General features: G+C 37.9%; 1 protein-coding gene across 2 annotated transcripts in view; it reads left to right on the top strand.

Moving 5' to 3' along the window:
* LOC131039369 (uncharacterized) overlaps positions 1 to 14,282 on the top strand; it is a 101,178-nt gene extending 86,896 nt beyond the window's left edge. For both annotated transcript variants that reach the window (XM_057972097.2, XM_057972099.2), the window contains one exon: positions 13,858 to 14,282. In XM_057972097.2, the coding sequence (XP_057828080.1) occupies positions 13,858 to 13,908 (51 nt within the window). In that variant the 3' untranslated portion in view covers positions 13,909 to 14,282. The remainder of the gene's footprint in view (positions 1 to 13,857) is intronic.
* Positions 14,283 to 15,114: the final 832 nt, after the last annotated feature.

Here is a 15,114-nt window from a genome sequence, read left to right on the forward strand (position 1 = left end):
GGAGTCCAAAACCCGATTTTCATTGTTTCATGCAAAATACAACTTGTTCTTCATTTCCAAAAACCTGACCAGCCAAGAAGGCGGATTTGTTGAAGATTTCAAGCAAATTTTGTGGAGATTTTTTGGGAAGAAGAGGCGTTTTGGATTCTCATGCTATTTTCATGCATGTTCAAACACTTTCCACGCCATTTGGTATATTCATTTGCTGGTTTGAAGGCGAGTTTGCAGCAAACACGTGATTCTTCCAAGCCACGTTTTGGTGGATTCAAGTGCCACGAATCTCTTCTTCCCTAAGTCATTTTTGCTTCCTTCACCTAGGCATTGAGGTTAAAGGAAGATTTGACTGGTTCTTGTGCCATTTTACTTGCATTTTGTGCCAAGTTTTTGCTGTTTAGTCTCCAAATCCGAGTTTGGAAAACGTGGCTAGGGTTTTGGGAGTTCGTTTGGTTGCTTATTTAAGGATTGTCTTCTTCATTCAAAAATTGTTTCATCTTTTGAAGAGGTATTTCAAATTGAAGCAAGGTATGTTTTCTTTTCTTCTTGTTTCATTTTCTTGTTTTCTTGTTTTTCCATTCTAGTTGTAAATTTGTATATATGTTGGTTTTGCCCCAAAATTGGTTTTGTGAGAGAGATTTTCCCTTTTGCAAAGCAATTTGTGAATTGTAAAATTTTCCCCATTTACCCTCTTTACTTGTATTCAGGATTTTAAATCCCGATTACAAGTTGGATGAAAATAATGGGTCTTCCCTTATGGTTATAAGAATTTAACCATCTTTTGTTGAAATTCCAAGTTGCAAAGATGAAAAACACCCATCCTTCCAAAATCGGGTTTTTAGAACTAGATTGCATGTTGAAAGTTCTTCCTATTCTCTTGAAAATGACATTTCCAAAATCTTCCCATTTTTATCCATCCATATTGCCTATATCCGTACTTTCCGTTCACGTCATTTCCCACAAGTCTAAATCTCATTTTTCACTCATTTCTCCATTTTCCGTTTTACAAGTATACTTGCATTCGGGTTTTAAAAATCCGATTGCATGTTCGTTCTTCCCCACTTTAATACTTGTAAAATTTTCCCTAAGATCCGAAATTGGTCAAAGTCAAAATTCTAGCATTCCCATTTATTTCCCATCTTTATCTCACAAAATCGTGAAGTGCAAGGGGCTGGAGTTCTTCCCGTTCAAAGAAATGATAATGGTGAGGCAATAATCCGCCTTGATGCAGATACTATTGAGAAAGTCTGTTGGCGGCATTATTGTACACGAGAATAACATTAGTTAATTATGTGTAATTGTTTGGTTAGTTGGCAACCGAGGGGTGGAAGTTGCGGTGCGACGGTTGGCGCTCGCACCCCCTCGGTACCCTTTTATACTCCGGAATGTAACTTGTAACATAGACTTATTATGAATAGCACATCTGATATACTTTGTCTGACATTTACGGCATTAGTCTGCGTTATGTTCTTTATGTCTTAAGTTATTCACCCGAGAGGGCAAACAAAGTCTTTAGAATACCACCAGCACCTGTTTATATGGAAATTTCAAAGGATAGTGCAGTTGAGTACTATGTCAAGAGGGAAAAGGACTGCAAACGTCATATTAACGGGTGGATTCATGAGCCACGAGCCGCCTTCATGAGATGGGCTAAGTTGTACCGTTGTGACTTTAAGTGGGAAATTGGAGACATCATTACTCTCCTCAACACGATGATGGGTCTTGAACACTAATGTTTTTGAGCCCTGGATGTATCAGTTTACCATGTTCATAAGGCAGTCCCATCATATATCATGGGGAGAGATTTTCAGCGATGCTTTGTGCGAGCAACTTGCAGCAATCCCTACTACCATGACTTTCTACATGAATTCGTACTTAGTGTATTTGGCAGCATCACTCAGACATTTTCTTGGTCTTTCATCAAGGGTGATCGCTCGCTTATACCTGTGTGGGAATATTATGATCAGCTGCCTTTGAGACCCAATAGATTACATTTCAGAAGGGTTCAAGATGCATTATTTGGTTACTTCATGTGCCAATTTGACAAGACTTTAAAGAACAGAAGGGTGTTAGATGTAGCATGGGAAAGAGTCGATGAGTATGGGTGCTTGTTTCTTCAATTCCCAGCTTTCACTTACGTAAGAGTTGGATGCTACAGTGGGCAGCCATACATGCTTCCTAGATACCCAACTGATAAGATCATTCTTGTGGAGTTGGGAAGACAGATCATGGTTGTACATGCTCATCAATCTGTTAGACATAAGGGCGGAATGGAGATTTCTACAACAAACCCATTGAAGATTGGCTGGTATTCTCTTGTCACATCTGTCAAAACCAAAGCTATGGAGACTGAGATGCAGGAGATTAAACTCAAAAGGTTTAAGTCCAGGGCAGATTTTGACTACCGGGATATGAAGGAAAAGATCAAAAAGTCCTTTGTACATGTGCATCGTATTGAGGATATCTGGGTAGATCTCCGTATAGAAATGAAGGTTCTCAAGATGGACTAGTGCAGGCTTACTGTTGAGTAGGTTATTGATCTGAACTTGGTGGACATTCCACAAGGAATGATTGATGATGGGAGTTTGCTTGATCCAGAGTATGTCTCATGAAGGGTTGAGGAAGCCCCACTTCCTTTAATCCAATGGTCACATAAAGAATGCACTTCCATTCTTGAAAGATTTCAGCTTATCTTAGCTAACACCAACACTTGGCTCAAAGGTAATGGTGTTAGACTCATCAAGATCAAGGTTGGAAAAGAAGATGACTTTACGGGGCCTCTTGGACATAAGTCTGAGATTCAGATTGACAACAAGGAAGGTGCATCATCTTCAGGCACTAGGATCAAATTGCGGGTTAGTCGGGCAAAAGTGCTTCCTCCTGAGCAGGCGACAGTTCGTGGGAAAGAAAAGTCCCAGCTTCACGTTCATGTGATCGATCCTGATAATCTAGGAGGACAACAATCGGATGATGCTCCCAAGTCACTAGCTTCGAACTCACCTCATGAGATTCCCTCCTCAGTTTCCATGGAGCTGCCTCTATCTCCTCCTGACATAATAGTGGAGGAGTCTCCTCAGAATGCCATTCCTATTTCAGTAGTTGAGCCAACTCTTGATCATCAACAAGAGAGTTTGCTGGAATTCTCGAGGATACTCGCACATGTATCCATTTGTGAGAGATTGATACCTCTACTTTTGGCTTTGAAGAATTTATGAGGCAATCTTCATGCCCTTTGGTTACTAAGCAAACCATGGTCGCCATCCAAACAGATACTCCTCCCAGGGTGACCACGGTTGTTCAAATAGAAACTGCTTCTCCTTCGCCTTCAGCAGCTACTAGAGGAGAACTAATCGTTTTACCTCCATGGCTTAGTTCTTTTACCCCAAAGAGGAAGAAGCAGGAAATCTCTCTTGATGTCTTTGATTATCAGCAACTCAAGCAGTCTAGGCCCAAGGTTGCTAAAAAAGCCAAGACAATCTCAAGAGTAATTGTTGACAGCAACAAGATGAAAGTGGCAGAAATTGTTGAGCCCCTTGTGGATAAGCCACGTGAGGAAATGCAAGCTGCTGATTACAGGGTTACAAGGATAGAATTGGGTAAACAAACGCATGAAGTGGTCAAGCATGATGCCCAGTAATATGTAGCTTCACTAGTACAACGGTATGATCAACTTATAGCAAAGAAGGACAAACTAGAAGAGGAGAATAGGCAACTTGTTGCAGCTGTTCATAAAATTACAAAACTTGTTGGTGAAGGGAGTAATCCTACAAGTTCTTCCGGTTCGCAAGAATCAATTCGGGGAGTTGAAAGAGCTTCTCAGAAAGTACAAGCATTGGATTCTTGGGTGGATCAACTTCATGATCTGTGTGCACAACCAATTCATAGGATTGGGAGACCATTGAAGAAAAATTGAATCATACCTCCGAGACTTTCAAACAGAATTTGGAAAGAGTTGAAGGTAGCTTGACAATTTGGTGCAGAATGCCTTGACAAGAGTTGAGTGTTCTTTAGGAGCATGCCAGTATTCCTTCCGTGGGGTCATGTTTTTGGAATTTGAAGAACTTCTAGAGCTGTTCATAAAATTACAAAACTTGTTGGTGAAGGGAGTAATCCTACAAGTTCTTCCGGTTCGCAAGAATCAATTCGGGGAGTTGAAAGAGCTTCTCAGAAAGTACAAGCGTTGGATTCTTGGGTGGATCAACTTCATGATCTGTGTGCACAACCAATTCATAGGATTGGGAGACCATTGAAGAAAAATTGAATCATACCTCCGAGACTTTCAAACAGAATTTGGAAAGAGTTGAAGGTAGCTTGACAATTTGGTGCAGAATGCCTTGACAAGAGTTGAGTGTTCTTTAGGAGCATGCCAGTATTCCTTCCGTGGGGTCATGTTTTTGGAATTTGAAGAACTTCTAGAGAACAAAGCCCTTGTTCTCAAATCCCCCATTGAGGAGATTGATGATGCAATGAGATTGCGAGTTGAAGTATTTGAAGGTGTTGTTTCCCACTGTGAGAAGGCCTCTTGCAACATAATGAATCAGAATGGAGAGTTGATACCAGAAGAAGTGCTCACAGATCTACAAACGAGGATTCATAACGAGTGGAGGAGCGAACAATTTTCAGCTGCCTCAATTTAGGTTTTGATGAAACATTAAATCTTTTTGCACGAAATCGAGTTCACTTTGGAGAAGAACGACTCGATGCTTCTTCGATGCCATGACACCATCGTGTAGACCATGGTTGTTGCCACGAACACCCACGAACTGAATCCTGTTGAGCTACGAATGATCATCCAGAAGTTCAAAGGATTCATGTCTTCACATGCTGCAGCTTAAGTGTTTTTCAACACTTAGTTGCATTTTTTCCATAATTGTAATCTCTTAGTTGTAGTTTTTCTTTTGACAAGTTACATGTAAAAACTTTTTTTAAATTGCAAGTCAAGTCTTTACTTACACTTTTGTAATTACATGTAAAGCAACTACAAGTTGTGTTCAGTTAGGACTGTAGTTGGAATAAGTCATAATTAGTTATTGAATAAGTCTTGGTGGTTGAGAGAATCTCTCAAGTTAGTTAGGATCCTCCCACCTTTTTCTCAAGACTCCTCTTCTATAAATACTTGAGGGGTCTATTGTAATCTTTATTTTTTAGAAAGCAATCAAAAACTCTGCCAAATTAACAGCAAAAAAGTTTTTGAGCTTTCATGTGTGAATTTAAGAATTGAAAGAAATAGAAGAAAATTGCTCAAGCATTGAGTCTTTGTGCTACATTCTTGAGTTTGTGTCCCATATTATCTTTCTTGCAAGTGTTTCTTTAAGAGCTTAATCGAATTTGATTTGCAGTCTTTGATAAAGATTACAATAGACCCCTCAAGTATTTATAGAAGTGGACTCTTGAGAAAAAGGTGGGAGGATCCTAACTAACTTGAGAGATTCTCTCAACCACCAAGACTTATTCAATAACTAACTATGACTTATTCCAACTACAGTCCTAACTGAACACAACTTGTAGTTGTTTACATGTAATTACAAAAGTGCAAGTAAAAACTTGATTTGCAATTTACAAAATATTTTTACATGTAACCTGTCAAAAGAAAAACTACAACGAAGAGATTACAATTCTGGAAAAATGCAACTAAGTGTTGAAAAACACTTAAGTTGCAACATGCGAAGACAAGAATCCTTCGAACTTCTAGATGATCATTTGTAGCTTAGCACGATTCGGTTCGTGGGTGTTCTTGGCAACGACCATGGTCTTCACAATGGTATCATGGCATTGAAGAAGCATAGAGTTTTTCTTCTCCAAAGTGGATTGGATTTCGTACAAGAAGATTTGATGTTTCATAAAAACTTGAATTGAGGCAGCTGAAAATTGTTCGCTCCTCTGCTCATTATGATTCTTCATCTGTAAATCTGCAAGCACTTCTTCTGGTATCAACTCTCCATTCTGACCCATGATATTGCAAAAGGCCTTCTCACAGTGAGAAACAACACCTTGGAACACTTCAACTCGCAATCTCATTGCATCATCAATCTCCTCAATGAGGGATTTGAGAACAAGGGCTTTGTTCTCTAGAAGTTCTTCAAATTCCAAATACATGACCCTGGAAGGAATAATGTCATGCTCCTGAAGAACACTCAGTTGTTGTCGAGGCATCTTGCGGCAAACTGTCAAGCTACCTTCAACCCTTTCCAAATTCTGTTTGAAAGTCTCGGAGGTATGATTCAATTTTTCTTCAATGGTCTTTCAACACTTGTGCACATAGATCATGAAGTTGATCCACCCAAGACTCCAATGCTTGCACTTTCTCAGCAGCTTTTCAACTCCCCGAATTGATTCTTGTGAATTGGAAGAACTTGTAGGATTACTCCCTTCACCAGCAGGTTTTGTAATTTTATGAACAGCTGCAACAAGTTGCCTATTCTCCTCTTCTAACTTGTCTTTCTTTGCTAGAAGTTCATCATACCGCTGTACTAGTGAAGCTACAGATTGCTAGGCATCGTGCTTGACCACTTCATGCGTTTGTTTACCCAATTCTATCCTTGTAACCCTATAATCAGCAGCTTGCATATCTTCACGTGACTTATTCGTAAGGGGCTCAACAATTTTTGCTACTTTCATCTTGTAGCTATCAACAGTTACTCTTGAGACCGTCTTGGCTTTTTTTAGCAGCCTTGGGCCTAGACTGCTTGAGTTGCTGATAATCAAAGACGTCAGGAGAGATTTCCCGCTTCTTCCTCTTTGGGGTAAAAGAACTAAGCCATGGAGGTAAAACGACTAGTTGTCCTCTAGTAGCTACCGAAGACGAAGGAGAAGGAGTTTCTGTTTGAACAGTCGTGGTCACCCTGGGAGGAGTATCTGTTTGGATGGCAACCATGGTTTGCTCGGTAACCAAAGGACATGAAGATTGTTTCATAAACTCTTCAAAGCCAGAAGTAGAGGTATCAATCTCTGACAAATGGATACATGTAGGAGTATCCTGGGGGATTTCCAGCAAACTCTCTTGTTGATGATCAAGAGGTGGCTCAACTGCTGAAATAGGAACGACATTCTGAGGAGACTCCTCCACTATTATGTCAGGAGGAGATAGAGGCATCTCCATAGAAGCCGAGGAGGGAATCTCATGAGGTGACTTCGAAGCCAGTGACTTAGGAGCATCATCGGATTGTTGTCCTTCCTCCGGATTATCAGGATCAATCACATGAATGTGAATCTGAAATTTTTCTTTTCCGCGAACTGTCACCTCCTCAGGAGGAAGTACTATTGCCCGACTAACCTGCAATTTGATCCTAGTGCCTGAAGATGATGCACCTTCCTTGTTGTCAATCTGAATCTCAGACTTACGTCCAAGAGGCCCTGTAGAGTCATCTTCTTTTCCAACCTTGATCTTGATGAGTTTAACACCATTACCTTTGAGCCAAGTGTTGGTGTTAGCTAAGATAGGCTGAAATCTTTCAAGAATGGAAGTGCATTCTTTATGTGACCATTGGATTAAAGGAAGTGGGGCTTCCTCAACCCTTCGTGAGACAAATTCTGGATCAAGCACATTCCCATCATCAATCATTCCTTGCGGAATGTCCACCAGGTTTAGATCAACAACGTGCTCAATGGTAAGCCTGCAGTATTCCATCTTGAGAACCTCTATTTCTGTATGGAGATCTACCCAGATATCCTCAATACAATGCACATGTATGAAGGACTTTTTGATCTCTTCGTTCATACCCTGGTAGTCAAAATCTGCCCTGGAGTTAAACCTTTTGAGTTTAATCTCCTGCATCTCAGCCTCCATAGCTTTGGATTTGACAGATGTGACAAGAGAATACCGGCCAATCTTCAATGGGTTAGTTGTAGAAATCCCCATCCCAAACTTATGTTTGACAGATTGATGAGCATGCACAGTCATGATCTGTCTTCCCAACTCCATAAGAATGTAATATCCCTTGGCTAATCTGACCCTGTTTTGCTTATATGAACACCAAGGAATATTGTCAAACATTTAGCATACAACGTTTGAAGCCGCTGTAGTGAATTCTTAATTTGTCTTCTTTGGGTTTGTAGGCTGCAAATGAAGTTATGGAAAGCTTCTAACAATGCAAAGTTGTTATAGAAATGATATACTAGCTGTTTTAGACCTTTCCACACATATGTAATGACTGAAATTAACTAGTACAGCTAGTTGACATTAAGACAAACACTTGTCATGCATCCGAAAGTACACCTACAACCATTAGGCATTTAAGCAAACAATTGGCATGAAAGCTAAATGGCTGATCAATGTTGAATGTGGAATATGCAAATTATATCTCCATTAAACATATGCAACCTCCAAATATTTCATGATATAATCATAATAGAAAATGATGCAATGAAGTAATGATTTTCTAATACAATGACCATAGATAGAAAACTTGGTATTTCAATGGCTGCCTTGATATATTGGTTTGATTCTTCTCATATGCAAATCCCTTGTTACATATATATAGCTGTTCAACCTCTCTAAATCCCCTTCTATAGAACTCCAACTACTGTAGCGCACTGTTCATGCGCACTGTAGCGCACTATTCACGGCACTGTTCATGGCACTGTAGCGCACTGTTCACGGCACTGTTCACGCGCACTGTTCATGCGCACTGTAGCAGCAAGAACAAACTTGCAATCTGCTCTTAAAACCTTGAATAATTTGTTGCCAAATAAGGATGATTCACAACCAACTATAAATGTTCTTCAACAATAAACTTCAAACCCTTGTAGAAAACTTCACCAATTTGCACAAATGAAAGAACTGAAGTATTCTTTCCCACAACTGCAATAATTCAGGTGTTATTTCACACCTTCAAAATTACTATCAATAGGAAGTTTTCGTTTCCTATGATCAAAGAAGAAAATTGCGAAAGCCCTAGGCTCCACAATAAAAATCAATCAAAATACTATTCATCAACTGGATGCGGAGAATGAACTCTTGCCTTTCCTTTTATTCTTTCCTTAAGAGAGCTCAAACACCTTCCTGGCCAATGTGGGATAAAAGATTTATTCCCACATTAAATTATTCACTTAACGCACTTTATTATATTAAAGTGACTTTATTATTATAAAGTTACTTTAGAACTTTATAATAATATTAAAATATTAAATAAATCACTTAAGTCATTTAAACTTTAATATCTCTTGATGTACTTGTCTGATTGCTAAGCCGTCTGAGCCAGGAGTCGACTCTCCCTGTTCTCCATGTGATTGGATGCCTGTCTAAAAATAGAAACTCTGAATAGTGACTTACTATAAATAGTAAGTATGTGGAACTGAGTCTAGAAATAGCTGCAAAGGCCCAATCAAGGTCGACACTGCCAATAAGCTCTGCTCAGGTGTCTTACTATTAATAGGAACCCTGACTCTCCCAAAATAGTAACTTACTATAAATAGTAAGTGTGCCAATCTGAGTCAAAAAACCTGTGCAAAGGCCAAAACCTGAATCCAGCTGAAGAGTAATGTCTCTAATCACCAAGTAACTGCCACACGAGGCCCTCTATCAATAATTGTTAGCCTACGAGGGTCAAATGATAGGCTAATTCTTACAAACTCTAATGCTCGCAAAATGGGGACATTACAAAGAATGATCTTATCGGTCGAGTATCTAGGAAGCATGTATGGCTGCCCACTATAGCATCCGACTCTTACACAAGTGAAAGTCGGGAATTGAAGAAACAAGCACCCATACTCAGTCACTCTTTCCCATGCTTCATCTAACACCCTTCTGTTCTTTAGAGTCTTGTCAAACTAGCACATGAAGTAACCAAAGAATGCATCTTGAACCCTTTTGAAATGTAATCTACTAAGTCTCAAGGGCAGCTGATCATAATATTTCCACACAGGTATAAGTGAGCGATCACCCTTGGTCGAAAGACCAGGGAAATGTCTGAGTGATGCTGCCAAATACACTAAGTATGAATTCATGTAGAAAGTCATGGTAGTAGGGACTGCTGCAAGTTGTTCGCACAAAGCATCACTGATAATCTCTCCCCATGATATATGATGGGATTGCCTTATGAACATGGTAAACTGATACATCCAGGGCTCAAACACATTAGAGTGCTCAAGACCCATCATCTTGCTGAGGAGAGTAATGATGTCTCCAATTTCCCAGTTGAAGTCACAACAGTACAACTTAGCCCACCTCGTGAAGGTGGTTCGTGGCTCATGAATCCACCTGTTAATGTGGCGTTTGCAGTCCTTTTCTCTCTTAACATAGTACTCAGCTGCACTATCATTTGAAATTTCCATATAAACAAGTGTTGGTGGTATTTTGAAAACTTTCTCAATAGTATCCGCATCAAAGCGGATTATTGCCTCACCGTCATCATTTTTAATGGTTCTCGTCTCCTTGTCAAAGTGGTGAGCGCAAGCGAGAACAAATTTAGGTTCTAGGGCAACCACTAGAAAAGAAGATGCATGGTGAATGTGGCTATCAAACAGCCGCTGCATATTACTATACTGCGGATCCTCTACCCTCTTAATAAATTTCGACATGTCAACATGCCCTATCTCCGTATCCTTGATATGATCCAAAGGAGAGGAAACTTTTGAAGGTGAAACTTCATTCTGGTACTTGTCATATTTATACTTCATCTTCTTTGGAATGGGAGATGATGGTAAATCTGATTTTGAAGAACAACTTGGTATGCTGTGATGAAGACTTAAAAGTGTTAAAGCAACATCATAATTAGCTGCAACTAACATTTTTCCTTCTTCAAATGGGAAGAACTCCAGCCCTTGCACTTCACAACTTTGTGAGAGAAAGATGGGAAATAAATGGGAATGTTGGAAACTTGACTTTGACCAATTTCGGATCTTGGGGAAAGTTTTACAAGTATACAAGTGGAGAAGAACGAACATGCAATCCGATTTTTAAAACCCGAATACAAGTATACTTGTAAAACAGAAAATGGAGAAATGAGTGAAAAATGAGATTTGGACATGTGAGAAATGACGTGAATGGAATGTGCGGATATAGGCAATGAGTATGGATAAAAATGGGAAGATTTTGGGAATGTCATTTTCAAGAAAATGGGAAGAACTTTCAACATGCAATCTGGTTCTAAAAACCCGATTTTAGGAGAATGGGTATTTTTCATCTTTGCAACTTGGAATTTCAACAAAAGATGGTTAAAATCTTATAACCATAAGGGGAGATCAATTATTTCATCCTACTTGTAATCGAGATTTAAAATCCTGATACAAGTAAAGAGGGAAAATGGGGAAAAACAATGCAATTCATAAATTGCTTTGCAAAGGGGAAAATCTCTCTCTCAAAACCGATTTTAGGGCAAATCCAACATATATACAAATTTACAACTAGAATGAAAAAACAAGAAGACACGAAAATGGAACAAGAAGAAAACAAAACATACCTTGCTTCAATCCAAAATGCCTCTTCAAGAGATGAAACAACCTTTGAATGAAGAAGACAATCTTTTAAATAGAAAAAGATTCCAAAACCCTTGCCACGTTTTTTCCAAACTTGGATTTGGAGAATAACAGCAAAAACGTGTTTCAAGATGCAAGAAAAATGGGTTGAATCTCTATCCAAACCCCACGCCTAGGTGAAGGAAGCAAAAACAATTTAGGAGAGTGTTGAAATTGTCAAAAAGTCTTAAGTTTAAATCATATGGCAACCACATGAAAAGAGTGCGCTGTTTAAGAGTGTTGACAAGAAACGGAAATTGATAAGAATGCCACATGGGAGCCATGTTGGAAGAGATTTTGCTAACCTATATTAAAGGTTCTCAAACATTGAATCTTTGGCAACATTTTCAGTAGGTTTTCAACCTTTCAGAGCTACCACGTATCATTCATTGTTTCAAAAGGTTAGTTGCAGATGATTATAGTTTTCTATTCTTCGTAATGATGCCTGGGATTTTGTGATCGAGTTTTCATCAAACAAGGACCATGATGAAGCCTAGGGTTTCAGAACACTAAGTATTGTAAATTTTCAGAGGCATACATCATTTTCAAAGATTAGTTGCAGATGATATATAGTTTTTTTAATTCTTCATAACAATATCTAGGATTTTGTGATCAAGTTTTCATCAAACAAGGACTATGATGAAGCCTATGGTTTCAGAAAACCAAGTATTGTAAGTTTTTAGAGATGACGAGGGTCTGTAAGTACATTTTCAACAAGAAATCAGGTTCAAATCACCAAGATTGTGTGGGGATTTCCCAAATTTGTTTGTAGGGTTTCAAACTCCTTCTGATGGCCTATCATTCAGTGCAAGGAAGTTGCTCTTGATGCATTGGAATCTCTGAATGTACTTGTGGACATTTTGGACTGGCTAGTTTTAACCAATGCTATTTTTGAATAACCTTCTTAAAGGTTTATTTTGAGAGTTCATATATTTAGATGAAATCTACTTGAAGATTTCCTCATTTTAGATATGTTTCTTGACAGTTTTGTGTTTAAAGCTTGTTTTGATTGCAAGCAAGCTACTTTCAGCATAGATCTTAAGTGGTTCATTTTGTATTTATCTTGAATGAATTGCATTGACTTCAAAATATGCAACTAATTGATTGCATGGGCATGCAAATCTTTGTAAACAATTATAAATAACTAATAAGTGCTTCATGTAGTTAGATTTAGGCCAACGGTAATTTTATGCCTGCTTATGCTGAGATTGCTGTTCATCTTTTGTATGTGCTTTTGTGAGTTGAATAACGCTTAATGACTATTGCAGACTTTGTATTGCAATCTTTATTAATTTTTGAGTTTTTGTACCTTTTTTTTGCGAATCTTTGAGATATAACTCATAGTACCTTGTGTCTTTTTTCTAATGTAATTCTTGGGAGTACTCTTCTTTCTGGTCTCTGCTTTTAGCTGGAAAGTGAGTGTGTGTTAGCGTCATAGATTAGGTCATTATCTCTAGTCAAGATTATAAAGTCTCTTGTTTTGTATAGAAGAGTTGTTTAGCCTTCTGCCCATACCAAAAAACAGATAAGTTATTTCTGTCGAGTTCTAGGATTTAATTTAGTTTTAGTCACAAGGAAGCCTCTCCTTGTACTTTGAAAAAAGGTCTATTCTTATATGCTTTTCTGTTTAGCATTTTCCTGAAAGAAAAAAGTAAAACATGTCCTTAGTATTCTTAGAATCTCATATTTTAAATTTGGTAGATGTTAATAAAAATTCCAAATTTGTTTATGTTAGATGATATATAGAAAATTGACAAGTTTTCGGGTGGGGAAGAAACAATATTATGGAGACAGGCAACTCTTAATTTTGATTTTCAATATTAGCCGCTATAATGTTTTGCTAAGCATGGAATAAGAGTTAGAATTTGGTGATATTTGATGCGTCTAATTTTTAGCTATAACAGATGTTATGCTTTAAAAATTTCAGCATAATAAATTGGAACTTGATTACCATGTTGAGGAAAGTTTGTTCTAGTTATTGTAATTTACTCTACCAAGAAAAGACAGCATTACTTTTTAAAGGTAAGAGATTGAACTATACCAAGTTTTCTTATAAAGTTCAATATTTAACATAGCGATCATTTTCCAGCATATCCTCACTGTATCCAGCGTTGAATTCTGGAAAACTTGTGACTACCCTTCATTACAACTCATATCAACTTCAAGAGTAATGTTTACTGAATGTACATTTGATTGCATTGCCTTATTAGTCTTCACTTTTTAATAGCTTTAAGCCCCCGGGTAATGGAAGATCATGACTGTACAAAACTTTCTTCCTCGTCTTATTTGCTTGAACTTGTACAATTTCATATATAGCCAAGCAGGTCATTGTTTTTATGCTTTTACCTAAAAAAGGTTTAGCTTGCAGTTTTAATGATTGTTTGTTTCATTTTTGAATTTTGTTTTTAGGATTGCGAACGAAGGTTTTTGTCAAAATTATTTCACCACAGGACAGAGTAACTGGATGGTTGCCACCAACATTGTTTGGCAACTGACTTAGGCTGTGCTGTATTTGTAACTGAGAAAATGAACCCCGGATATAGCTGGAGAGAATGGAAGGGACAACAGGGCATTCTTTTCTATCCATTATTTACAAAGTTTCTGAATGCATACACGATGCATCATAGAAAAGCAATTTTCTGTTTGGATGGCTTTATAATCAATTTGATGCATTCAGACTTCTGTATCTGTGATTAATTTGGTATTTAATGTCATCTATTCATTATTTAACGGCTGCCTTACTAGTGTATATGGAACAATTAGTTCCAGGTTTTGGCATTTGTAGCAATATTATAATTATTTTAATGATAATTATTCAGTGTTGTGGAGTGAAATTTCTTTGCAATGAAAGCTGCTCATTAAATTTGTTGAATTTTATTGATATTAAAATCAGGTCCACAAAATACGACAGTAAACAGAAGGTAAAAGATGCCATTTTGTGCAGTTGTAGAAAGTAAAGGGAAGGAAAATGTTAAAACTGTGCTATCTCAATGGCAGAAAGTGAAGACTTGGATTAGTGAAGCCTTGCATTATTTTTATGCCAAAGCAAAGACTTCTATGGGTTAAAGTTAAACAGAAGAAGAATGCTGTAGCCTCCCACCAATCTCTACAAAATTATACAGATATATAATACTGTATACTAGTTAGTAAGACATTCATTGATATAGAGAAGCTCAAAATTTAAATTGATGTGGAAAATGTTGAAATTGACTTGATATTTTACTTGAACATGAATAAGTCAAGGTTATCCTCAAATCATCAGAAAAATGGACTATATTGGCATTAAAAATTTGGGATTGATTTGTCATATGGGATGATCTGAAGTTTGAAATCGGTGGGCCTTGAATAGTGGACAGTTGTATTCAAATCCATAGCAGATGGGTTTTAATGTTGAGTGTTGAATTGGGTGAACTACCACAACCAGTTTTGGGTTTGTTGTAATCACCCCTTAAAATCATTCCACTTGTATTCATTACAACGGATTAAGGGTCAGTCAAGGATTGCATACATCATTTTCCATTCAAAATATCTATTAAAGTTTTCAGCTTGCCTTACACAACATCCAATTCGTAGATTGGCTGAGAGACTTGTTAACTCTCTTGACCTGCTTGTCCTTTTTGTTTCCTATAACTCATTCATAGGATTGGTTTGGTTTTAGCATGGTTA

This window comes from Cryptomeria japonica, chromosome 10, assembly GCF_030272615.1.
Source record: "Cryptomeria japonica chromosome 10, Sugi_1.0, whole genome shotgun sequence".
Taxonomy (NCBI): domain Eukaryota; kingdom Viridiplantae; phylum Streptophyta; class Pinopsida; order Cupressales; family Cupressaceae; genus Cryptomeria; species Cryptomeria japonica.